Here is a 25,428-nt window from a genome sequence, read left to right as displayed (position 1 = left end):
GCAGAGCACAGAGGAGGCGGGTAAGCTTCCTTCGGAACAGCTTCGGAACACAGCCTGGATGCTTCCCATTGGTGCTGAGCACAGACGAGGCGGGCAAGCTTCCTTTGGAACACAGCCTCGCCTTCTGGTTGGTTGCATTTGGCTGTTTTCTCAAAATCAGAACTGATGGAGGCTCTCGGTTGACTTGTTGACTTGTCAATCAAAGGGGAAGAAACGGAACAAACGGAACGGAAATGGAACAGAGAAGATTGGGCACAGTCTGTCGATCCAGTCCCACGAACGGGAACTCCATTCAGGGGCGGGCCCGGCCGCTTATAGCTTATCCGCAACAGTAAGTGACTTCCGGGGTAGGCCTGATTGGCCCCGACAGGCACGTGACGCGCAACTTTCTCTGCCGCGCGGCACGCTCCGCGGAGCAGAGCGGCAGAGCTTGCGGAATGATGTAACCGTCCAAATCCGCTATGACTTTCATTCGGCGCTTCAGCTCACCTCGCAGAGCAGCGGTCCTGTGATCCTGCGGTCCGTTGTTGATGAGTTCGAATCCCCATCAAATTTATTTTTTTTAACGTGATTTTTTTTTTAACGTGTATTCTTTCGCCGGTTAAGGTTAGGCATGGTTAAGGTTAAGGTTAAGGTTAGGCATTGTTTCGGAGTTGGTTAAGGTTAGAACGGTTAAGTTTAGGCGCTGTTAAGGAGCTGGTTAAGGTTAGAGTTTGTGTTAGAGAATGGCAATATTCTTTCTATGGTTAAGGTTAGGCATGGTTAAGGTTAAGGTTAAGGTTAGGCATTGTTTCGGAGTTGGTTAAGGTTAGAACGGTTAAGTTTAGGCGCTGTTAAGGAGCTGGTTAAGGTTAGAGTTTGTGTTAGAGAATGGCAATAGACAGCCTATTTCCGCGCGACAGCTCTCAGCAGCCTCGTTGCGCGTCCTGAGTTTGCCGCGTCACGTGCCTGTCGGGGCCAATCAGGCCTACCCCGGAAGTCACTTACTGTTGCGGAACAGTTACACGCGGCCCGGCCCCCCCCCCCCCCCGCGGGCCCTGAGGCGACTGCCTCGCCTGCCTCGCCTATATCGCCGCCGGTGGCTCGGGCCCCGATCGTGACAGTCAGAGGCTGACTCACTACTATACTTGGAAATATGACATGCATTGCTAATGCTAGATACAATTCTATGACAGAAATGGCATTTTGGTATTGTCAGCAATCTTGAAAAATAATAGCCATATTGGATAATGTTCTTTTTCAGCGAAGTAAACCCAAGAGAACCTTCAGAGCAAATGTTAAGCTTGTTGCCACATGTGGATGGTTTTTCTCTTATCTAATGCTTTCTACATAGAAGCCTCTGAGCGTGTTTTGTTTTCCTTCAGTGGTTTGGCAACCTGGTGACTCTGAGGTGGTGGAATGATCTGTGGCTCAACGAGGGCTTTGCTTCTTACGTGGAGTACCTGGGAGTAGACACCGTCGAGCCCTCCTGGAACATTGTAAGACTAAACTCTTCATCTTTAACTATCTGTCTTCTTCCAACTGGAACATTGTAAGACTAAACTCTTTAACTATCTGTTTTCTTCCAACTGGAACTTTGTAAGACTAAACTCTTTAACTATCTGTCTTCTTCCAACTTGAACATGACTAAACTCTTCATCTGTAACTATGTGTCTGTGGTCCTATTCCACCTGGAACATTGTAAGGCTGATATAGACTTCCAAATATATATATATTTTTTTATCTGCAGTGGTTAAAAGAGTATGAGCATTTATAGTTCCACGCTAGCTTTTTTCGAATTTCTCCTCTGGTGGAGCTTTTTTCACATACCACTATGAATTAAACTTTGAACTTTGAAACTTTTGAACATTCACATATTAAAGGGTATGTTCAATGATTTTGACCCTTAGCCCTATTTCCTAGTCACTGATGACATTGTCAAATGGTGGAGTCCTTTCTCAGCACAATCCATGCTGTGCTGTTCATACTGGATACCCGTGGTCACAAAACAAATGTAAAGTGATGAGGCCACTGTAAAAAAGCAAAGGTGCAACCAAAGCAAACTGCTTTGCATTGGGTGCAGTGTGGAGTAGGTTTCAGGGCTTTCTGTAGAGACTGTGGCACCATTACTTTACACTGAGTAAATATGAGAAGATATTCAGTTTGTTACTCTGTGCCTACCAACATTCAAAACCGCTCTTAAAGAGCATCTACGGGAGGCTGCAATTCGAAACTGGCCACCGTAAATGTCCAAACCCCCCCCACCCCACCCCCTCCTAATAGACAGTCTCCTCCCCACCGCATGTATATATTCTCTCCCCACCGTATGTATATTTCTCTCCCACCCACCCACCCCCTCCTAATGTACAGTCTCCTCCCCACCGTATGTATATATTCTCTCCCCACCGTATGTATATTTCTCTCCCACCCACCCACCCCCTCCTAATGCACAGTCCCCTCCCCATCCATCATATGTATATACTCTGTCAGGATCTATGGGTAACAGTACTGCATATTTGCATATTGTATATGTCACAAATGTAACAGTACTAAATACCCGTATGTCATGTATGTCCCTATGCCATAAATGTCATGTATGTTGTGTATGTCATAAATGTCACTATGAATTGAAAATGGGGGACCCTGATGTAAACAAGACGAAAGTCTTTCTCTGGTCTGCATCCCCTTAACAATTGTGTGTATTGAGCCGTACAGTATTGTACCCATTCTGCAATCTGTTAAATAAAGTTTTCATTCATTCATTCATTCATTCATTCACATTGAATAATCTGATGATGATTATTTCTCGCCTGTCAAACTATGTCAATTTAATTCTAGTTCTTGAGTTAGGAGAAAATGAACTTCAGCCACCACCAGCCAAATGCTGTGCCAAGATATTACCATTTGACTGAGAATTGTCTCTCTATTGGTACTGAAGCCATTTTGGCCTGTCATAAGTGGCTGGATTAGAATGAACCAATAACTGCGGCAGGGGAATAATTAAATATTTCTGACCTTGTTCCTTAATGCCATTGTCATTAAAACGGTATAAAATAGATTACAAATAATTCTCCAACCTATTGCCATATCACATCTGGTTCTAACCATCCCTCTGCTCTACTGCAGAAAGACCACATCATCCTGTATGAGGTCCAGAAGGTGTTTGCTGTGGATGCCCTGGCCTCCTCTCATCCGCTGTCTCGCCGAGAGGACGAAGTCAACACTCCGAGCCAGATCAGTGAGATGTTCAACACCATATCCTATAGCAAGGTATGTTCCTCTCATTCAAACCTATAGGAACCTATAATATATACATTTCCTTTCCTTGGTTTGGTCTTATGTAATCAGCAGTGGCATTTTGCAATATGTTGCTGTTATGCAATACATGGCATTGTACCTTCTGTTCTCTGAGAAAATGTGCCCCCAAAAGACAGGAAATTCAAATTGCCACTCCTAGCTAAATTCCAGCTCTTCAGCTCTGTGCTAAGGATTTGAGGAACTTAAACATTTTCATTTTACTTTATTTATACAGGAAAGGGTAAAAAAAGACATTTCAAAATGTACATTTAAACTGTCCTGACTCAGTTACAAACTGTTTTTCAGCAGGTTCCTGTTCTGCAGCACATGAAACAATAATTTAAATACAAAACAAATAGGCAGTTCTACTACATACAATCATATAATCCGGATAAAGACATTGCATTATAGTCATTGTGGACAGCAAGGACAAACATGCAGTCATAGCAATCAATACAAATCGACAGTATCAACAAAATTAAGACCTAGGAAAGAGTCGGATCAGTGATTACAGATGTTTTCTAGCATCAGATGTTGTTTGTAGGCCTGTTTGAGATTAGGTTATTAGGTTATTGCTCTGATGTGGAATGGGATCTCGTTCCAAATGTTGGTGTTTGTGTGGAAAAATGTGTCCATAATAATTTTTTCAAGCCGGTACTGGAATGAGTGCATGTGAGATTGATCTGGTAATGCGTTCTTGTCTTGTATTGTGTCTTGGGAGTAAAGCTATTAGTGTTGGGGAAGAGTTATTTCTGAGCAGAAAATAGAACATATTAGTGGCTAGATTCTTTGTGTAGTTCTGAAAAGTTGTAGTGTGAGTGTGGGAGTGCACATACAGTGGTGAGTCCAGGGTGGACATTTACCATGAATTTTATAAGCTCTATTGTAAAGTCTTGCTATGGGTTCTGTAATTTCCTTTGTTGTGAGGGACCAGATTGGGAGACAGTAAGATATTGTTGAAAGAAAAATTGCATGTAGATATGTATTTGAAACAGTGAGGGTGAGTAATGGTCTGATCTTGCTGTAAACAAATAGTTTTTTATTTGCCTTCTTGACTAAGTTATTGATGTGATGTTTGTAAGTGAGGTGAGTGTCAAGAGTTACTCCAAGGTATTTGTAGATTTCTGTTATGGTTAATGTGTGATTTTCAAAGTGTATAGGGTCAGACATAGATATGTTTTTTCTAGGGGAACGGAAATACATACATTCAGTTTTCTTGATGTTAACAGTTAGATGATTTATTGATTGATTGATTGATTGATTGATTGATTGATTGAAAACTTTATTAACAGATTGCAGAATGGGTACAGTACAGTACAGCTCAATACATACAATTGTTAAGGGGATGCAGACCAGAGAAAGACTTTCGTCTTGTTTACATCAGGGTCCCCCATTTTCAATTCATCATAACATATATGACATACACGACATACAGATAGACAGTACTGCTACATCTATACATTTATGACATACCAGATTTGCAAATACAGTACTGTTTGTGATACAAAAAGAGTCCAGAAAAACATTTGACGTAGAAACTGTACATTGGAGGAGGTTGGGTATGTGGGGTGGGGCTGGGTTGGGGGGGCAGCCAGTCGTGGAGAAGGTGAAGATCAGAAGTTTTGTGTTTATAACCTCAGGGGTTGAATCAGAAAAAATTATAACAGTGTCGTCGGCATATAATAAACAGTTTGAATGATTACGTACCATTGGAAGATCATTGGGTCTCATTCCCCAAACATTTTCAAAGAGTTCTCTTGGAAGACTTATCTTGGAACCGACTGAGACAGAATCAATGACAAGTTCACTCTGAGTCCCGAACGTGCTGGTAATATGTCTTAAGTGGCTCAAACTGTCGCACCTGTGACATCTGCTTGGAGAATGACACCATGTCTTAAACTCGAACATGCGTTCCCGTCTAGGTCATTTGCATACAAAACAACGCCTAGAAACAAGTAACTAGAATATATTAAGCCTATACTGTTCATTCATTAGACACGTCGTAGGCTATACTGGCACACACAAGACTTGTTATGGAATATTAATGCAGTCTATTTCCATGCGATTAGCTTTAGTTCTTATTTATTTATTCATCCACTGTCATTTCAGTGTTGGTGTATAGACTATATAGTGTATTTCAATATAAGTTTAATTGATTAATGATATATTTGAAGGAATGCAGGTTTATATCAAACAAAGGTCTGGCCCATTGTATACCATTAAAACAGATATGTAACTAATAAGAAATACAAATTCCACAGAAGGCATTAAATAATAATTATTTTCAATCATTTCACAATAATTGCATAATTGTGTTTGAATATCTGAGTAATTAAAGTAATTATACATTTGTCCAAAATAGCTGGTTCAGATGCCTTGTGATCAGATGAATCCATATTATTTATTTTTCCGACATCCAATGTGTAATTTCTTATCGTACAAATATTGTCACATTTATTTTAATTATGATTAAGTAATTAATTCCAAGGAGGCCTGTAGCATTGACATGAAGGAATCACTATGAGAACACAGTCTGTCAAGTTAATAAAATGTTCAATTAGTCAATCAATCATAAGTGTGCTCCTCAGCACTCTTAAATCTGCTCTCAGCCACGCTCAAATCTGATCTCAGGAAAATGTGGGGATTCGCGCTACCAGCCCTAATATGTCTTAAATGGGCAGAAATCTGCCTGAGAGGACATTTTTGGTCGTAAATCCGTTCGGGAATGAGACCCATTGATATATAAAATAAAGAGTAAGTGACCAAAAATGCTACCTTGGGGCACTCCCATATCACAGGATATAGGGGGTGATATCACATGGCCAATGTTTACCACTTGGGACCTATTGGATAGGTATGAGGAAATCATCTTTAACACAGAGGAGGAAAGTTGAAAAGAGCCAAGTTTATTCAAGAGAATCTGGTGATTCACTGGAATAAAGGCTTTACGGAAAACAGCCTGTTCCAGCTCTGTCAGCCCAAATAAAGTGATTATTATTATCGTGGGCAGCCTCTGTTCTGGCTCCGCTGTAATCGTCACACACACTCCGCTATCAGTGCAGCCGCGGCAGGTGTGTCTGATTTGCTGCACTGATGTGGGCTTGATTGCGAACAGCTGCGCACATCGGTCATTATTGTCCCACAGCGGTCATTATGTAAGGGATAATGTATAGCTACGAGGTCATTGTCGCAAAATAATTGACCGACACGGAGTTTAAAATACCGAGCCGCCTCGGCGAGGTGTTTTAAACGTCAGTGAAGGTCAATTATTTTGCGACAATGATCGAGTATAGCTATACATTATCCCGCTTATTACATGGCTAACTTACTAACAATATACCTAATTCATTTTACATCGACTCGCAACAGTAACACTGGTTCTGGCTCCGCTGAGTGCTCGTCGCTCCGCCCCCCAGCAGCTTCCCCGGCAGCCGGCAGTTTGCACTGATGTCAGTGGGCTTGATTGCGAACAGCTGCGCACAGCGGTCATTATTGTGGGCTTGATTGCGAACAGCTGCGCACAGCGGTCATTATTGTCCCACAGCGGTCATTATTGTCTGATAACTGACCTCTGACGCGCGCTATTGACCAATCACAAGCAAGCATTTCGGCGAATGTGAAAACGCCATGTAATAATGTGTAATAATGACCGCTGTCGGGGGGCTATTGACCAATCACAAGCAAGCATTTCGACGAATGTGAAAACGCCATGTAATAAAGAAATATAATTTCACATGGATACAGAATTACAGGACTCTTTACTAATGCAAAAATAATTAACATATTCAATTTCTCAAGATACATTTGTGCATTTCTATGCATGTGTCATCTTTCCCAGGGTGCAGCAGTGCTGAGGATGCTGTCTGAGTTTCTGACAGAGCCTGTTTTTGCCAGAGGTCTCAGTGTGAGTATCAGCGTTTGGTGCCGTCAGAGCAGATGATCAGACATCACGTCCACATCACCACTAAAACATCTGTCTGCGCAGTGGACCATTTTAGAAAATGTTAGCATGAATTCCCCCAGCCGCACTATAAACTTAAAAGGGATATTATATCCATTTTAAGAAGTCAATCTGATTTGGCATTTCAGTTCTTCCAAAAAGTACCATGACCAAATGTTTTGCTGTTTGAGATATTAGTAGAAGTAGAAATCATTAGCGTTTGTCAATGCTAGTGGAAGTCATTGGAGTATGAAGCATGTCTCATAATAAATCACATTTTCACAAGTCATACTAGGTGGTGAACTATATGGTGAAACAATTAGGAAGGTGCTGCTTTATACCACGTTTACTTAAAACTACTAATAAATGCAAACATTTTCTGCTTCCTATATCCTAAAAAACTAAATTCTGGTAAACAACTAAATGGTTCATTGGATGGACTGAAAAGACAAATTTGTAACAAATCAGATGTAGGTTGTTAAAATGGGTGGGATATTCATTTGAGGGAAGAATTTATAAAATAATAATAATAATAATAATGCTCCTTATTGCAGCATAGTTATTTATCATTTACTTATTATTGATCATTTACATGTTATTTATCATTTACTTGTTATTGATCATTTACCTGTTATTGGTAATTTACTTGTTATTGATAATTTACTTGTTATTGATAATTTACTTGTTATTTGGCATTTACTTGTTATTGGTCATTTACTTGTTATTGGTAATTTACTTGAATTGATCATTTACTTGTTATTGATCATTTACTTATTGATAATTTACTTGTTATTAGTCATTTATTTGTTATTGATCATTTACTTATTGGTCATTTACTTGTTATTGATCATTTACTTATTATTGGTAATTTACTTGTTATTGATAATTTACTTATTGATAGTTTACTTGTTATTGATAATTTACTTATTGATAATTTACTTGTTATTGATAATTTACTTGTTATTGATCATTTACTTATTATTGATCATTTACTTGTTATTATTAATTTACTTGTTATTGGTCAGTTACTTGTTATTTGTAATTTACTTATTGATAATTTACTTGTTATTGGTTAGTTACTTATTATTGATCATTTACTTGTTATTGATCATTTACTTGTTATTGATAATTTACTTATTGATAATTTACTTGACGTATCTCACTACTTCCCCCACAGACATACCTGAATATGTTTGCCTTCAGCAACACTGTGTATACAGATTTATGGGACCATCTCCAGCAAGTAAGTTATATCAAACATGAAATAATGTAACTAAACAGTAATTCAACTAATGACGTTCAACTATACATTATTTAACGTTAAATCTGATCTGTTGTACCAAAAGTCATACTGCTGCTGAATGAACAATTTCAGAGTTTGGGAAGCACTTTGTTACTTAACCCTTTCACTGTCACACTACAAAGGGTTATATTTCGTATGGCTATCGTGTCCCGCTCTAGCCTATTGAGATACCCCTTATCTCCTAGTACCTACTGTACACCACCACAAAACAACCTATGCACCCACACCTGACCGGGTCCCGCCTCTATGGAGGCGTAGCCTATAAGACCATGGTCATGGTCACCAATGATGGTTCCTCTATTTTCGTTCCATCATATCGGCTGCGTGCACCGTATGTAACTAGTAGTATGAAAAGATTAGAGAAGATTCGTAATGTTGAAAGCTTACCGGAGGTTTGCTTTTCCTTGGCATCTTCGGAGCATGTTTCAGCAACACATGCTGCCCCTGACCGGGGGGCAGCGTACAAGGTTTGACTAGCAAGTCGGCTTGTACAAAGGTAAGGCCTGTGTCATTAGGCGTCAATGTCAGTATTGGTAATGCTGTGGAGTATGTTTCGGCGCCAGGGCCGGGGCGGCTTGGTGATCGTTCCACTGCAGTGGACGGTTTCCTGGCAATCCTGGAGCACGCTGCTAACGTTAATGCTGCTACTGCTACTTCTGCTAATGCTAATGTTGACGCTGAAATGGGTCCTTGTTCTAATAATCCCCGCCGCGGGATACTGCTTTTCCCTCCTCTTACCAGCTTCATTGATGAAGGTCAGTCGGTGGTGAATGTGGGGGGTTTCGCTGAGTCCTATTTACCTTTTTTACAGGTGAATGGGCTAACAACAGGGTGCAGGCCGGGGGTACCGTGGCTAAGCAGCCAGGTAGCTTTTTTCCTGTGCCCCGGCGGGGATGAACGACGTCCCGCCCGGCCGATGCTTGATAGCGAATTGGCTCGGAGGGTGGCAGTATGGACGGATGAGTGGTATACTGCTACAGGATGGTATTTAGCGGCGGCCAGTGTTATGGCTCAGCTGGCTAGTTTCCTATCCATATTGGCGTCGGGTAGTAGGACTTTGGGTCCAACCGACATTGTAAACATAGTTCATGTTTGTGATGTCGCAAGCTATAACTGCGGGGAGGATTAGGATGCTATCAACTTTGGTTGTTAGGCATGTTTGGTTGGAGCAATCTCCTCTTGGGGAAGAGGATAGGTTTTCTCTCCTCATGACTCCTTTTTCCACAGATAGTCTTTTTGGGCATTCTGTGGAGGCGCAGGCGGTTGTTGATCTGGGTCCTACACCGCCTCACGCTGTGCAGCCAGAGGTGGGAGCACGGTCTCGTCAACGACTGTGGCGAGATCCTCGACAGGCGGCCATGTTTCCCCCGCCAGTGGTGCCCTGGGTGGAGAGTCAACAGGGTACCGCAAGGCCGACAGCCTTGGCGGCCGAGGGATCGGCCATTTTGGGTGAATTCGAGTTTGGTAAAACAAGCCGTCGTCATTTTGCCGCGAGCAGCCTGTTCAATCCTCTCTCTGTTACTCACGGAAGCAGGGCTCTGATCGTTCTCCTTTGGCTGCGGGCCGCGAACCTTCATTGGACGGATGAGTGGTATACTGCTACAGGATGGTATTTAGCGGCCAGTGTTATGGCTCAGTGTATGCGGCCCCATTCTTCACTTCTCATGGGGACAGGGGCTGACACCCAGTTGATGGCTGAGCCTGGGTCTGTCCGTGAGAATGTTCCGTCGCGTGGTTCCTACACCACATGTTGTGGGTTGGAGGAACCTGGTGTTACAGCTGCCACTAGCTACAGTGGTCAGCTGGGGGACTCGTTGCCTCTTCTGTTGAATGCACAGCAGGGGTTACCCCGGCTTCGCCTTCGCCAGGCGGGGTATCGCGCTGATGCCTCCCACTCCCGTCACAGCGGCAGTGGTCTGCAAAGGAGAGGCGAGCGTGATGTGGGTGGTAGCAATATCACTGCAGGGCTTCGGCGTGTAGGAGCCCATGGGGTCCTCATGCCTTGCGTGTCTAGCTGCGGAACAACTCCTCAGCATGCGCTAGAGGGGTGTTCAGGGGGGGGGTGTGTGTCAACAAGTTTGATGACAGCTTCTCCCGTATCAAACCGGCCCTTTCTGTCGGGGTCCCCCCTTGGGTGCGTTGCACAGCGGGAGGGACCGGGCCCACTATCTACTGTTCCTTGCGGCCCAGCGTCAGTTGACGGCGGGTGCGCTGTGGGATTATTTTCACATATGGCGACAGGAATGCCGTCTGGATCGGTGGATGGAGAGAACATTGGAGGGGGGGCTTGTTTTGCATTTCGCACAATCCCATCCTCCGTTCTCAGGTTTGGTGCCGACCCTATTGTCAGGGTCAAACGCAGTGACAGCCCTGGCCGACGAGATCCAATCTCTGTTGGTGAAGCAGGCCGTCGTTGTGGTTCCAAGAGAGGACGCAATGTCAGGCGTCTACTCCCGTTATTTTCTGATACCCAAGAAAACAGGGGGGGTCAGACCTATACTGGATCTGTCCGCGTTCAATCGGTTGATTGCAGCGAGACCGTTCAGAATGTTGACCGTCAAACTCCTTCTGCTTGCTGTCAGGAGGGGAGACTGGTTCACCTCCATAGACCTTTTTTACAGGTGAATGGGCTAACAACAGGGTGCAGGCCGGGGGTACCGTGGCTAAGCAGCCAGGTAGCTTTTTTCCTGTGCCCCGGCGGGGATGAACGACGTCCCGCCCGGCCGATGCTTGATAGCGAATTGGCTCGGAGGGTGGCAGTATGGACGGATGAGTGGTATACTGCTACAGGATGGTATTTAGCGGCGGCCAGTGTTATGGCTCAGCTGGCTAGTTTCCTATCCATATTGGCGTCGGGTAGTAGGACTTTGGGTCCAACCGACATTGTAAACATAGTTCATGTTTGTGATGTCGCAAGCTATAACTGCGGGGAGGATTAGGATATCAACAGGCAGGGTGGGACTCGTTCCATCCGCCTGCTCCGGGCGGCGGTCGAACTTTGGCTATGGGCATCCCGCAGGCTGCGCAGTCTGAGAGCGCTCCACATTCCTGGTACAGAGAATATGGGGGCGGATATGATGTCTCGGGGCGGTCCTCATCACGACGAGTGGGAACTCCGCCCCGACATAGTCAGGCAGATCTGGGATCGGTTCGGGGAGGCCTCGGTAGATCTGTTTGCGTGCCGACGCTCTCACAAGTGCCCCTTGTGGTTCTCGCTCAGTCGAGCAGATCATCCCCCCTTGGGGGTGGATGCCTTCTCGACCTTTCCATGGCCGCCCGGTCTTCTGTACGCCTTTCCTCCTGTACAGCTGTTGGGTCAGCTGTTGGAGCGGATACGGAGGGAGCGCAGGACGGTGATCCTGGTTGCGCCGGACCGGGGCAAGTCAGTATGGTTCCCGGTCTTGATCCAGCTTCTGGTCGCTCCTCCTTGGGTCATTCCTTGGTCGGCAACGGCCCTCTCACAGCACGACGGGTCACTGTTCCAGTTTCCGGTGTTGGGCCAACGGCTGTTGGTGTGGCTGGTGGGAGGGTGAGTCTGGAGAGGATGGACCCTTCGGTGGTTGATACCATCCGGTGTGCGCATGCTCCCTCCACTGTCGCGGTTTACGCGGGCAGATGGCGTGCATTCCAAGAGTGGTGTAAGGCGGGGGGCTGGGACCCAGTCTCCTGCCCCCTGGATGCTGTCCTGAGTTATCTCCAGTCTCTTCTTGATAGACTGTCGGCTTCGACGGTGAGGGTATATGCGGCAGCTATATCCTCTTATCATGAGGGAATTGAGGGGACTGTTTTGTTCAGCCACCCTCTTGTGAAGCGTTTCCTGCTTGGCGCTCGACGCGTTAAGCCGGTGCAACGCTCCTTGGCTCCGACTTCGGATCTTCAATTGGTCCTCGGTCGGTTGTCCTTGGCCCCGTTTGAGCCGCTCGAGCAGGCGCCGTTGGAACGGCTGTCTTTCAAGACCGCGTTCCTACTGGCTGTCACTTCCGGTAAACGCGTGGGTGAGCTCTGTGCTCTCTCGGTACGTCCAGAGTGCCTGTCCTTTCGGGCCGATTGCGGTGCCACTCTGCGACCTAATCCTGCTTTCATGCCTAAAAATATCCGGAGTTCCTTCCGCTCCCGGGATATTGTGGTTCAGGCGTTTCGTCCTCCTCCTCACGCCAGTGAGTTGGATGCGGGCCTTCACCTGTCATGTCCAGTCCGTGCTTTGGGACTTTACCTCAGCCATACTCAGGACCTCAGGGTTACCGATCAGCTTTTTGTCTGTTACGGTGGGTCTCGTGCCGGTAAGGCACTGTCGAAACAGCGCCTGTCCCATTGGTTGTGCGAGGGCATTGCCCTCTGCTACACATTGGCTCGGCAGGATCCCCCTGGGGGCATCAGGGCGCACTCCACTCGTGGGGTGGCTGCCTCTGCCGCTCTCCTGGGTGGGGCCTCGGTGGGGGACATCTGTGCTGCAGCTTCATAGTCCTCCCCGGGCCCCTTTGTAAGGTTTTACCTCATGGACATGACCGGGGGTTCTGTCTCCCAGGCGGTTCTGGGGTCTGTCGCCTTTCCTGCTTCCCGTCCTTTGGTAGGGTAGCAGGAGTGTGTGGGTATGGGCCACAGTGTTAAGTCACACGTGGTTCCGCCTGTGCGGTGTGTTCAAGGGGTTCTAGTTCCCCCTTGTTCGCATTCAGGTGGAGTTGACTGCGCCCCCCCTTCGTTAGGAAGGATGGGGTGACAAGGCTCCCCGCACCCCTTGATGTGGGCTTACGGGTCCTCAGGGGGTACATCTGTCGGGTCTCGCGTCCGCTCTAACCCATATCTCAATAGGCTAGAGCGGGACGCGATAGCCATACGAAATATAACGATATAATATAAATAAAACGGTTATGTATATAACCTAGTCCCGCTCTAAGCGGCCCTGAGTTCCATTTTGAGGGATCTTTTACTGGAACGGGATTTGGCGAGGAAGGGTGTTTGGTGACCATGACCATGGTCTTATAGGCTACGCCTCCATAGAGGCAGGACCCGGTCAGGTGTGGGTGCATAAGTTGTTTCGTGGTGGTGTACAGTAGGTACTTGGAGATAAGGGGTATCTCAATAGGCTAGAGCGGGACGCTCAGCCAATACTCATATAACTAGGTTATATACATAACCTATCGTTAACACTTTCACTACCACACTACAGAAGGTTAACCCTTAGGTTAACCCTTTCACTACCACACTACAGAAGGTTAATCTTTCACTACCACACTACAGAAGGTTAATCTTTCACTACCATACTACAAAGGGTTAACGCTTTCACTACCATACAACAGAAGGTTAACCCGTTCACTACCACACTAGAATAGATTAACCTTTCACTACCACACTACAGAAGGTTACCCTTTCACTACCACACTACAGAAGGTTAACCTTTCACTACCACAATACAGAAGGTTAACCCTTTCACTACCACACTACAGAAGGTTAACCCTTTCACTACCACACTACAGCATGTTAACCTTTCACTACCACACTACAGAAGGTTAACCTTTCACTACCACACTACAGAAGGTTAATCTTTCACTACCACACTACAGAAGGTTAATCTTTCACTACCATACTACAAAGGGTTAACGCTTTCACTACCATACAACAGAAGGTTAACCCTTTCACTACCACACTACAGAAGGTTAACCCTTTCACTACCACACTACAGCATGTTAACCTTTCACTACCACACTACAGAAGGTTAACCTTTCACTACCACACTACAGAAGGTTAACCTTTCACTGCCACACTACAGAAGGTTAACCTTTTACTACCACACTACAGAAGGTTAACCTTTCACTACCACACTACAGAAGGTTAACCTTTCACTACCACACTACGGAAGGTTAACCCTTCACTACCACACTACAGAAGGTTAACCTTTCACTACCACACTACAAAGGGTTAACCTTTCACTACCACACTACAGAAGGTTAACCCTTTCACTACCACACTACAGAAGGTTAACCCTTCACCCTGTCTGTCTGCTTGTCTATGTATGCTGTTAACAGGCAGTAGACAACACTCCAGGCATAAGGCTTCCGGATAGCATCCATAACATCATGAACCGCTGGACCCTTCAGATGGGGTTCCCAGTGGTCACCATAGACACCCGGACAGGACACATCAGCCAGGACCACTTCCTGCTGGACCCCGACTCTGTTGTGGACAGGCCTTCTGAATTCAAGTAGGAACAACTCGTGTGGACGTATGAACAGGGGTATTCCCTTGCAGCATGCGCCGTTCCAGCAAACATCCAAATGTGTATATTACATATCGTAAAAGTGGATCTATGAAATAGGTAATAGGAAATATACAAATGTATTAGGGCTGCACGATTCTTGCTAAAATGCGAATCATGATTTTTCTCTCTAAGAATTGAGATCACGCTTCTCTCACACGATTCTTATTTTTTGTCATCATTTTAAAAAGTCAAGTCGTCATAATTTAGAATTGAGATTGCATAGGTCTATGAATCGAGATCGCATTTTTTTTAATTAATCGTGCAGCCCTAAAATGTATCATACGTTATATTACACAAATACATTACTATTAATATATGTACTTTGTGTATGTAGTATGCAGCTGTACATGTTGGAGTATGTGTAAGTGCCATATCTATAGCACTGTGAAATGCAGTTGCCACAAATGCATGTGTTATATTGACCATTGAGTGACTTTGCTCATCCATCTTGTCTGTCCGTCCGTCTAGTTACACATGGTTTGTGCCTATTAAATGGACGAAGATGGGCATTGAGCAGGATCAACACTGGCTCCTTCAGAAAACAGGTAAGTGATGTGAGTGAGTCTAGTACTGATGTAAATTCGGTCGGTACCCATAAAACTACAGAGTTCGGTACCTAAACCCTACTGACTCGGCTGACCTCTCTCTCTCTCTCTCTCTCTCTCTCTCTCTCTCTCTCTCTCTCTCTCTCTCTCTCTCTCTCTCTCTCTCTCTCTCTCTCTCTCTCTCTCTATCTATCTATCTATCTATCTATCTATCTATCTATCTATCTATCTATCTATCTATCTATCTATCTATCTATCTATCTATCTATCTATCTATCTATCTATCTATCTATCTATCTCTTTCTCTCGCTCTCTCTCCCTCCCCCGCCTCTCTCTCTCTCTCTCTCTGTATCTGTCTCTCTCTCTCTCTTTCACTCCCCCCCCTCTCTCTTTACCAGATATTCACAGTCCAATGCAAACATCAGGAGACAGTTGGGTGCTGGCCAACACCAATGTGTCTGGATACTATAGAGTGAACTATGACCCCGACAACTGGGGGCGGATCCTTCACCTACTGAATACCAACCACATGGTGAGTGTCCTCATAGTACCAGTCATGTCAGGCTACATTACCTGTTTCATGTATAATACTAATAATAATAATAATAATAATAATAATAATAATAATAATAATAATAATAATAATAATAATAATAATAATAATAATAATAATAATAATAATAATAATAATAATAATAATAATAATAATAATAATAATAATAATAATAATAATAATAATAATAATAATAATAATAATAATAATAATAATAATAATAATAATAATAATAATAATAATAATAATAATACAGTAATAATAATAATAATAATAATAATAATAATAACTAGACAATTCCGCGCGGGGGAAATTGTGAAAGTGTGGGTGACTTTAATAATAATAATAATAATAATACAAATAAAAAGTCTGTGCATATGAATGTTAGAATGTATGAATTGTCAGAGTTAGACAAGCATCTATCCTTTTCTTCTCTGTGCATGCATTAGGCTTAGGGAACAGCCGCACCGTTAGCTTAGCTTAGCGTCATTCACTGGAAGTAGCTGTGCCAGGTAGCCTAGTTCCCAACAGTCACGAAATACACTCCAAATACAACTCCAAAATGTTCCTGTAAACATGTTGTGACCTGTGTATTTACCACGTGGAGAAATACAAATTAAAGAATTTGACATTTTCGTTTTCTAAGCAGATATATACTCTGAACTATTTTGTGCCGAACCACTGCTGCCTGGGCGCAGTGATTTCATCACCTCAAAAGCCAATTTTTTTTAAAAACAACAGGGCTTGACGCTAAGCTAGGCTAACGGTGCGGCTGTTCCCTAAGCCTAATGCATGCACAGAGAAGAAAAGGGTATGTATCTGCTTGTCTAACTCCACAGTAGATGGCAAATAAGCTAATTTCCCAAAAAGTTGGCATGTTCCTTTACTATTTGCAACCCTCTGTAATGATTTCTGGACATAAATAAATAGTTTGTGTGTATCATGGGCATGTGTGTATTTGCATGTGAGACATGGGAGTAGTGCTCTAACCATCACAATCTCATGCAGGCCATTCCCGTCATCAACAGGGCTCAGATAGTGGATGATGCGTTCAACCTGGCAAGGTGAAGCCTTTTTACTTTTATTTTGAAATAAAGGTTTCAAACCCTTTACGCTTCACACACTGACATGAACTCAGCTCCTTGAAATGATAATAGTTGTGATTTCCTCCCCCACCACAGGGCCAAAATGATCAGTACTACATTAGCCTTGAGAACCACCAAGTACTTGGTCTCGGAGATTGACTTCATTCCATGGGAGTCGGCCCTGAGAAGCTTGAGTTACTACATCATTATGTTTGACCGTACTGAAGTCTACGGTGCTCTACAGGTTAACACTACCAACACAGTAGTACCTTTGAACCTACCTCTACTACCTCTACTACTACTACTACTACTACTACTACTACTACTACTACTACTACTACTACTACTACTACTACTACTACTACTACTACTACTACTACTGGGTACCCAGCTAGCTCATTCGCAAGGACCATTTTGCGAATGAGCTAGCTACTAGCTGAGGCTAAATTTGGTGTAAAGCCTATGGGACAAAGCCGGCTAGTTAACTAGCTAAGACACATGCTACCTAGCTAGCTGGGTACCCAGCTAGCTGACACATTTGCAACCTAGGTAGTGAGCTAGCTCATTTGCAAATGTGTCTTTGCGAATGAGCTAGCTGGGTACCCAGCTAGCTAGGTCATCTTTGCGAATGAGCTAGTTGGGTACCTAGCTAGTTCATTCAGACGGGACAGGCATTAGACAGCTTGTGTGATTGTAATGGGCGCACATAGCAATAGATACAAGTGGTAAGCATATATGTGAATAGAATAGATATATGAAGTAAGCATATTAAGTGAATAGAATAGAAGTACTTAACCCAGCAATGAAACCACGTTGACAGACCAAAAAAACACTTTGACAGACCACGGACAGAAGACGGTAAGAAGCTAATCCATGGCCTCGGTGGTGCACGTAGAACAGTAACTGCAATCTTGGCCAAGACCCCGAGACAACCACCACCTTGGTCAGCACTACGAGACAAGCACTCAGAGAGATGGGGGGGGGTTAGAGAGTTCCCATGTTTGTAGTGGGCAGAGATGGAGCAATAAATACATGTAGTGAGCATATGAATACATGGTGACAGTAGAATCATAGTATATAAGAAAATTGTGAAATAGAGTAATAGATAGAACTACTGCAAGCGTATGGATACAGGGTGAGATACAAGACAATAGCTCAGGGCCGTATGCCCCGAGGGGGCAGGAGGAGTCACTCAGAAGGTTCAGCACAGCAGGCCAGACAGAAGGCGGTATGAAGCTGTTCCATGGGACCGGTTGAGACAGAGGTTAAAAGGTTCTCCCATGTCTGCAGAAAAGCAGACATGGGAGAAAATAGACATCCTAACTAAACTAGACAGATTAATCTAAAGGTCAGTCCCCGACCAGGTGAGATCAGTGTAGGTTGAAGGAGAGAGAGAAAAGATGGGTCTTAAGCAGGAATTTAAAAGCTTCGACAGAGCAGGCGCCCCTGACGACGGCAGGTAATTTGTTCCACAGGTAGGGAGCGCGGTAGACAAAGGCTCTGTGGCCGGCGGATTTCTTTTTAACCCTAGGAATCGATAGAAGCCCCGCATTTTGTGAGCGCAGAGCACGAGCGGGCGACTATCGGGAGATCAGATCAGATAGATAGAGCTGTGCAAGCCCATTTAAAATGTTGTAGGTGAGGAGTAGCACTTTAAAGTCAGATCGGGCTTGAATAGGAAGCCAGTGTAGGGCGGACAAAACTGGTGTGATGTGATCAAATTTTCTAGTTCTAGTTAGTATCTAGAATACCTTGAAGACTCTAACAGGAGCACTCATTCAAGGGTACTACGACTATGCTTGCACCTCATGGTACCAAAGCACCTCAAAGGCCCTAAAAACAAGACTACAAACATCACAAAACAAACTGGTCAGACTACTGCTTGTCTCCTAAAACCCACCTCACCCCTGCCCACTTTGACAACCTAGGATGGTTTAGAGTAGACGACAGAGTACAGCTACTTGCAATGGGCCTGGTTTACAAGATACACTACACCACTAAGATACCCATGTACATGTCGAAATACTTCCCAAAGGTCAGTGAATTCCACGACCACAACACCAGAGGGAGTTCCACAAATCATGTTCAACCCAGATTCGGCTCAAACAAGGGATTAAACACGTTTCGCAATTATGCCACAACAATGTGGAACGCCCTACCCACAGCTGTAAAATAATGTGAATCCCTATCCTCCTTCAAAACCGCTCTCAAAGAGCACCTACGGGTGGCTGCAATTAGAAACTGGCCCCGGTAAATGTCCAAACACCCCCAACCCACCCACCAAACCCCCTCCAATGTACAGTTTCTTCGCCTTCGAATGTAGGCCTATATATTTTTTTTATGATCTCTTTTTTTACTGTCTTTTACTATCATGCACTTTTCCACTAAATAATCTTCCTTGCCTATATTACTACCTACTATACTAATATGTCTTTACTACTATGCACTCAAGACTGTAACACCCAAGTTTCAACACTGTTTGACAAACATTGTTACTCAGCTGAAAGAGTTGTACCCTTCCTGCTGACCTGTTGTACAGAACTCGTAAGTGGCTTTGGATAAAAGAATCAGCTAAATAACACTGTAAATTTACCTAGTTTGCATGTCTTTCTCACATGCGGGAGGAAACCCATGTGAACATGCAAACTCCACACGAAATGCCTCGTATCTGGGTTCGAACCCAGGACCTTCGCGCTGTGAGGCAACGGTACTAACCGCTGCGTCACTGTGCTCTCCTTTTGTCTTCAATCTAGAAGACAAAATCACTTGAGGGTAAATATGAAAGGACTTGGCAACAAAGTGACTGGTGTTTTGTGCATTTCAGGCCTACCTCAAGAAACAAATCAAACCTCTGTTTGAACACTTCAGGACTATAACAGCAAACTGGACCAAAGTGCCCTTGGGACATAATGACCAGTAAGAATTTCAGTTTTGTTTTATTTGTCACATATATAAGGTACATGTACATTAGAGTGAAATGCTTGGTTATGTATGACCCTCCTTAGATTGTGCTTCATACAGTAATGCAAAATGCTAAACTGAGGTAGAGAGGTAGTGAAAATCTTTTAGTAATACATAGATAAAATAGATGAATGTTTAAAGTGAGTGTGTGCATGTGGATGTTGTGTGCAAAGAGTGTAGAATGGATGGGTTAGTGTTACATTAACCTCGTTCCCAGTTTTATTTCCTCCGTGAGATAAAGACTGGTAAAGCACTACGGCCGAAAGTGTGAATTTACGGTGTATGTACTTCCCCTGGAAGCTGCCTCCGAACGGACCAAACTTTCCCAGAATCCTGTCGGCAAACAAGCTAGAACGTCCCGGTCATGTTGTAAATTCTTCAGGCAAAGCCGTTGCAGTGGCTTAAACAAGGAAATATTGTGCACTTCACACGTTTCTATAATTGTTTTGTCGAAACAGGAAAGCCTGTAGCCGGTACTTCCTGTACTTCCGTTTTCACACTTTAGGAGGGATAGCTTTACCAACCTAGTGTTACATAGAGTCCACATTGAGCAGCCTGATTGGCCTGGGGATAGAAGCTCCTTCTGAGTCTCTCTGTACTGGCCATGAGACTCCGGTAGAGCTTGCCTGACCGCAGCAGTGTAAAGAGGCAGTTGTTTGGGTGGCTAGAGTCTTTGACTATTTTCTTAGCCTTGGCCCTGCAAAGCCTGGAGTGGGAAGCCCACCTCCGATGGTGCGTTCGGCTGATCGAGCCACTCTCTGCGGTCTGCTGCGGTCGTGTGCGGTGCTATTCCCAAACCAGGAGGTGATGTTACCAGTCAGGATGCTCTCTATTGTGCATGAGTATTGTGCATGCTCTACTGTGCATATTTTTACACCATGATATTAGGAAAGAGACAGTGAATTGGTTTTTCATTGATTTCTCTTCTTATTTGAGTCTTGTGTGACCTTTTCCTTATTTATTGTTGATTCTATTTTAATGTGACTTTTCCATTTTCTTTTCCCCCCGTCAGATATAATCAGATCAATGCTATTGGTATGGCTTGCAGTATGGGTGTGGAGGGTTGCAGGGATCTGACCAAAAGCTGGTTCCGAGAGTGGATGCGGAACCCGGAGCATAACCCGTAAGTACGGTGTTAACCATACAGTCGCTGTATTTTCTTTCATGCCATGCAGGCTTTCTCTCTTTACTGTAATATATCTCTAATATATACGCTTTATTAAACATTTACAGTGGCACAGAACAATATTTGAACCTCATGCTATTGATTGTAAGATAAGATAAGATAAGATATTCTTTTATTGATCCCCTTGGGGACACTATGTAAAATGAACAACACCAATACAATTTGTCTTAAGCTTCATTACAAAATTATTATTAAGTTCCTCTTCTTGAAAAAGTGAACAAAGCTCTAGCTCTGTAATAGCAGGTCTTATATATTTGGTGTTTTTAATGTAGTTGGTCACAATTCCTGGAAGGAATGCTGGATATAATACTTTTCTATTGTTTAAAAAATTAGGCCATACACAGTTAATTTTTTTAATGTATGTATTTATTTATTTGTTTGTTTATTTATTTATTGAGCTATTGCCTTGCATGGAATATCGCATAGTTCTCTTTCTTCACGTATAGTATGGCTGCCTGTAACCAATGGTAACCACTTTGAAGAAAACTTTGGTCTAATTCCTATGTAGTGGTAGAGCAGGTAAAACACTGGAAAAGCACAATATTGTGACTTGTTTACAAGATCCAATAATAAGACACCAAATTATTATGTTTTAGTTTATATATTTCTCATATATCAACACACAGCAACCGTTGTTTTGCACATGTTTTGTTTGTTTGGGGCAACAGCTCGGGAGGTAGAATAGATAGATAGGAATATCTACTCTGGGGACACCCCACTGCTGAAGGTTCCATAAACAGCAAGAAGCCTTGATGGATATATTTATCCTTTTGAAATAATAATACCCTCTGGCTCCGTGATCTGACTGTTCTTTTGGCTTTCTGTTCTGTCCAGTATCCATCCCAACCTAAAGACCACTGTTTACTGCAGTGCCATAGCGTCAGGGGGAGTGGAAGAATGGGACTTTGCCTGGAAGATGTTCAAGAATGCTACAGTGGCCTCTGAGGCAGCCAAACTCAGGTCCTCTCTGTCCTGCGCCAAGGCACCGTGGTTATTAAACAGGTCTGTCTGTCTGTCTGTCTGTCTGTCTGTCTGTCTGTCTGTCTGTCTGTCTGTCTGTCTGTCTGTCTGTCTGTCTGTCTGTCTGTCTGTCTGTCTGTCTGTCTGTCTGTCTGTCTGTCTGTCTGTCTGTCTGTCTGTCTGTCTGTCTGTCTGTCTGTCTGTCTGTCTGTCTGTCTGTCTGTCTGTCTGTCTGTCTGTCTGTCTGTCTGTCTGTCTGTCTGTCTGTCTGTCTGTCTGTCTGTCTGTCTGTCTGTCTGTCTGTCTGTCTGTCTGTCTGTCTGTCTGTCTGTCTGTCTGTCTGTCTGTCTGTCTGTCTGTCTGTCTGCCTGCCTGCCTGCCTGCCTGCCTGCCTGCCTGCCTGCCTGCCTGCCTGCCTGCCTGCCTGCCTGCCTGCCTGCCCGCCCGTCCGTCCGTCCGTCCGTCCGTCCGTCCGTCCGTCCGTCCGTCCGTCCGTCCGTCCGTCCGTCCGTCCGTCCGTCCGTCCGTCCGTCCGTCCGTCCGTCCGTCCGTCCGTCCGTCCATCTATCTATCTATCTATCTATCTATCTATCTATCTATCTATCTATCTATCTATCTATCTATCTATCTATCTATCTATCTATCTATCTATCTATCTATCTATCTATCTATCTATCTATCTATCTATCTATCTATCTATCTATCTATCTATCTATCTATCTATCTATCTATCTATCTATCTATCTATCTATCTATCTATCTATCTATCTATCTATCTATCTATCTATCTATCTATCTATCTATCTATCTATCTATCTATCTATCTATCTATCTATCTATCTATCTATCTATCTATCTATCTATCTATCTATCTATCTATCTATCTATCTATCTATCTATCTATCTATCTATCTATCTATCTATCTGTCTGTCTGATTAACGCAGGTTCTTGGACTACACCCTGGACCCTACTAAGATCCGCAAGCAGGATGCCACCTCCACCATGCAGTCCATCTCCAGTAATGTAGTGGGGATGCCACTGGCCTGGGACTTCATCAGAGCAAAATGGAGCTTCATTTTCCAACAGTGAGACTTGGGCCATATTGCATGATATTTCACATCATTGCTTTGACAAGATACCAATAAGTAGTGGGACAATATCTTTAAAGGATTTGCGTAAGACATGAACTGTCCTGCGCCCGTGCACAGTTCAGTCAATATATAGGAACATGCACCACTCTCACCTATAGGTAGAAATCAGAGAAAGGGAACCCTCGGGTGAGCTGTCTATCAAACCCTCTAGTGACATGTGCATAACAGTTGCACGAGCACACAAAGGCCTGCTGCTAACACATAGCTGCCTGCTAGCTACCTAGCGGGGCGTGGCTTTGGAGGCATCCTGATGCATTCCGATTGGAACGGGCGTTTGAAATATTTCTGTCTGAAATAAATTCTGCCCAAAATCAACGGCCACCTATTGCTCCTTTAAAGCTCAGAACTCACCTCAGTTCTCCATTCCTTTTTACATCCAGGCAACATCCCAAATTTGAGGGTTCTCTCTCTCTTTCTGAGACAGTGGTGACTGAGCTGTCCTGAGGCACATGAATATGAATGTGTGGCCGTCCCCCTTTAAAATGAATCTCCCTCTTTGTATATGTGACAGATATGGCGCAGGATCGTTTTCCTTCTCTAGTCTTATCAGTGGCATAACAAGGAGATTCTCAACAGCGTTTGAGCTCAAACAGGTATGTATAAAGAAGCCTATCTAACAAAAGTCATGTGGGCTGAAGTACATTCCTTGGGTTTATTTGAGTTTATACACAATATCCTAAATATAAAGTAAACACCCAGAATTCTTTCTTTCTTTCTTTCTTTCTTTCTTTCTTTCTTTCTTTCTTTCTTTCTTTCTTTCTTTCTTTCTTTCTTTCTTTCTTTCTTTCTTTCTTTCTTTCTTTCTTTCTTTCTTTCTTTCTTTCTTTCTTTCTTTCTTTCTTTCTTTCTTTCTTTCTTTCTTTCTTTCTTTCTTTCTTTCTTTCTTTCTTTCTTTCTTTCTTGTGATCTACAGCTGAAGCAATTCAAAGTAGAAAATGCTCACGTTGGTTTCGGGTCAGGGACCTTGGCGCTGGAGCAGGCCATTGAGAAGACCACAGCCAACATCAAATGGGTGACAGAAAACAAAGCCCATGTAATGAAGTGGCTCGCTGAGGAATCGACATGAGAGACATTGTAATGTAATGAAGTGGCTCGCTGAGGAATCAACATGAGAGCCTCTGTAATGCACAGTGAAACGTTGTTTACTGTCCACTGTTCAGTCAGGGAATAACCACAAATGGTGCCTTGTGCTAAGAATTAGTTTCAGGCCTTTTTGTTCACAACCTGGTTGTATGGTATGGTATCCCCGAGGGGAAACATGGTTTGCCACCAGAGCGAATACAAATATACAAACATGAAAGAAACAGTTACATGATACAATACAGGATACCTCTCAACACAGTGCTAACGGTGTTCGTTAATTTTTTTTACCGCAGCAGGAACAATGGACCTTCTCAATCGCTCAGTAGAGCATTGAGGCATCAACAATCTATCACTAAATGAGCTTCGTAGAGCATCAAAAATACTGAACAGTGGGTGGCCTTCAAAAGATAAAATGGTGTTCAGTTTAGTTCTGGTTCGCTTGGCTATGATGATCTCCAGGGAATCAGGAGGGAGGCCAATCACTGAGCCAGCCTTTTTAATGATTTTATTTACATTATATTGTGGAGTAAGGATAAGTCCTAGAGCACATTTGTGAAAACAGACCAAAGTATCTATGATTTCATACTCATTTTCTTCATTCAGTTGGACCTGAGCATGTCGAAATCTAATGTGCGCGTGTGTGTGTGTGTGTGTGTGTGTGTGTGTGTGTGTGTGTGTGTGTGTGTTTGTGTGTGTGTGTGTGTGTGTGTGTGTGTGTGCAATTGTGCATTTTATTAGTCAATGAATGCAAATGTGTCTATGTATCAGACACCTAGCATTTTCATAATCCATTGCTAATCTTAAATAGACATTTATTGTAGTTCTTACAACATGACAAGACAGCATACCATACTGTCAGCCGGTGGTGAATAAAGTGGTTTCTATCAATTTGTTGTTTCTTTATTGCTGATCATAAGATGTCTACAATCTAATGATCAAACACGTTAGACTGTTTAAAATGGTATTGACTTTTTCCTTTTTAAATGTATGAAATTGTATCTTTATTATCAGTGATGCAGTTGTTGGATAAAGATATTGGCATACGATAATCTACAGACTGTAAATTCTACTGGGACCAATCAGTTGGTGATGAGGCTAGAAGACCCAATTCGGTGTAGAACAGGAGTT

The 25,428-nt window shown here is 43.6% G+C and overlaps 1 protein-coding gene across 2 annotated transcripts in view; it reads left to right on the top strand.

Moving 5' to 3' along the window:
• The window catches only part of LOC311247255 (aminopeptidase Ey-like), a 64,643-nt gene extending 39,473 nt beyond the window's left edge, over positions 1-25,170 (top strand). For both annotated transcript variants that reach the window (XM_084337606.1, XM_084337607.1), the window contains 15 exons: positions 1,365-1,478; positions 3,106-3,249; positions 7,115-7,180; positions 8,394-8,459; positions 14,543-14,718; positions 15,244-15,320; positions 15,719-15,852; positions 16,882-16,937; positions 17,055-17,202; positions 19,783-19,874; positions 20,932-21,042; positions 21,940-22,107; positions 23,011-23,151; positions 23,729-23,810; positions 24,131-25,170. In XM_084337606.1, coding sequence (XP_084193732.1) covers positions 1,365-1,478; positions 3,106-3,249; positions 7,115-7,180; positions 8,394-8,459; positions 14,543-14,718; positions 15,244-15,320; positions 15,719-15,852; positions 16,882-16,937; positions 17,055-17,202; positions 19,783-19,874; positions 20,932-21,042; positions 21,940-22,107; positions 23,011-23,151; positions 23,729-23,810; positions 24,131-24,283 — 1,728 coding nt within the window. In that variant the 3' untranslated portion in view covers positions 24,284-25,170. The remainder of the gene's footprint in view (positions 1-1,364; positions 1,479-3,105; positions 3,250-7,114; positions 7,181-8,393; positions 8,460-14,542; positions 14,719-15,243; positions 15,321-15,718; positions 15,853-16,881; positions 16,938-17,054; positions 17,203-19,782; positions 19,875-20,931; positions 21,043-21,939; positions 22,108-23,010; positions 23,152-23,728; positions 23,811-24,130) is intronic.
• Positions 25,171-25,428: the final 258 nt, after the last annotated feature.

This window comes from Notolepis coatsorum, assembly GCF_963971535.1.
Source record: "Notolepis coatsorum genome assembly, chromosome: 20".
Taxonomy (NCBI): Eukaryota; Metazoa; Chordata; class Actinopteri; order Aulopiformes; family Paralepididae; genus Notolepis; species Notolepis coatsorum.
The sequence above is the reverse complement of the archived record's forward strand: the minus strand, read 5'-3'. Positions and strand labels throughout refer to the sequence as shown.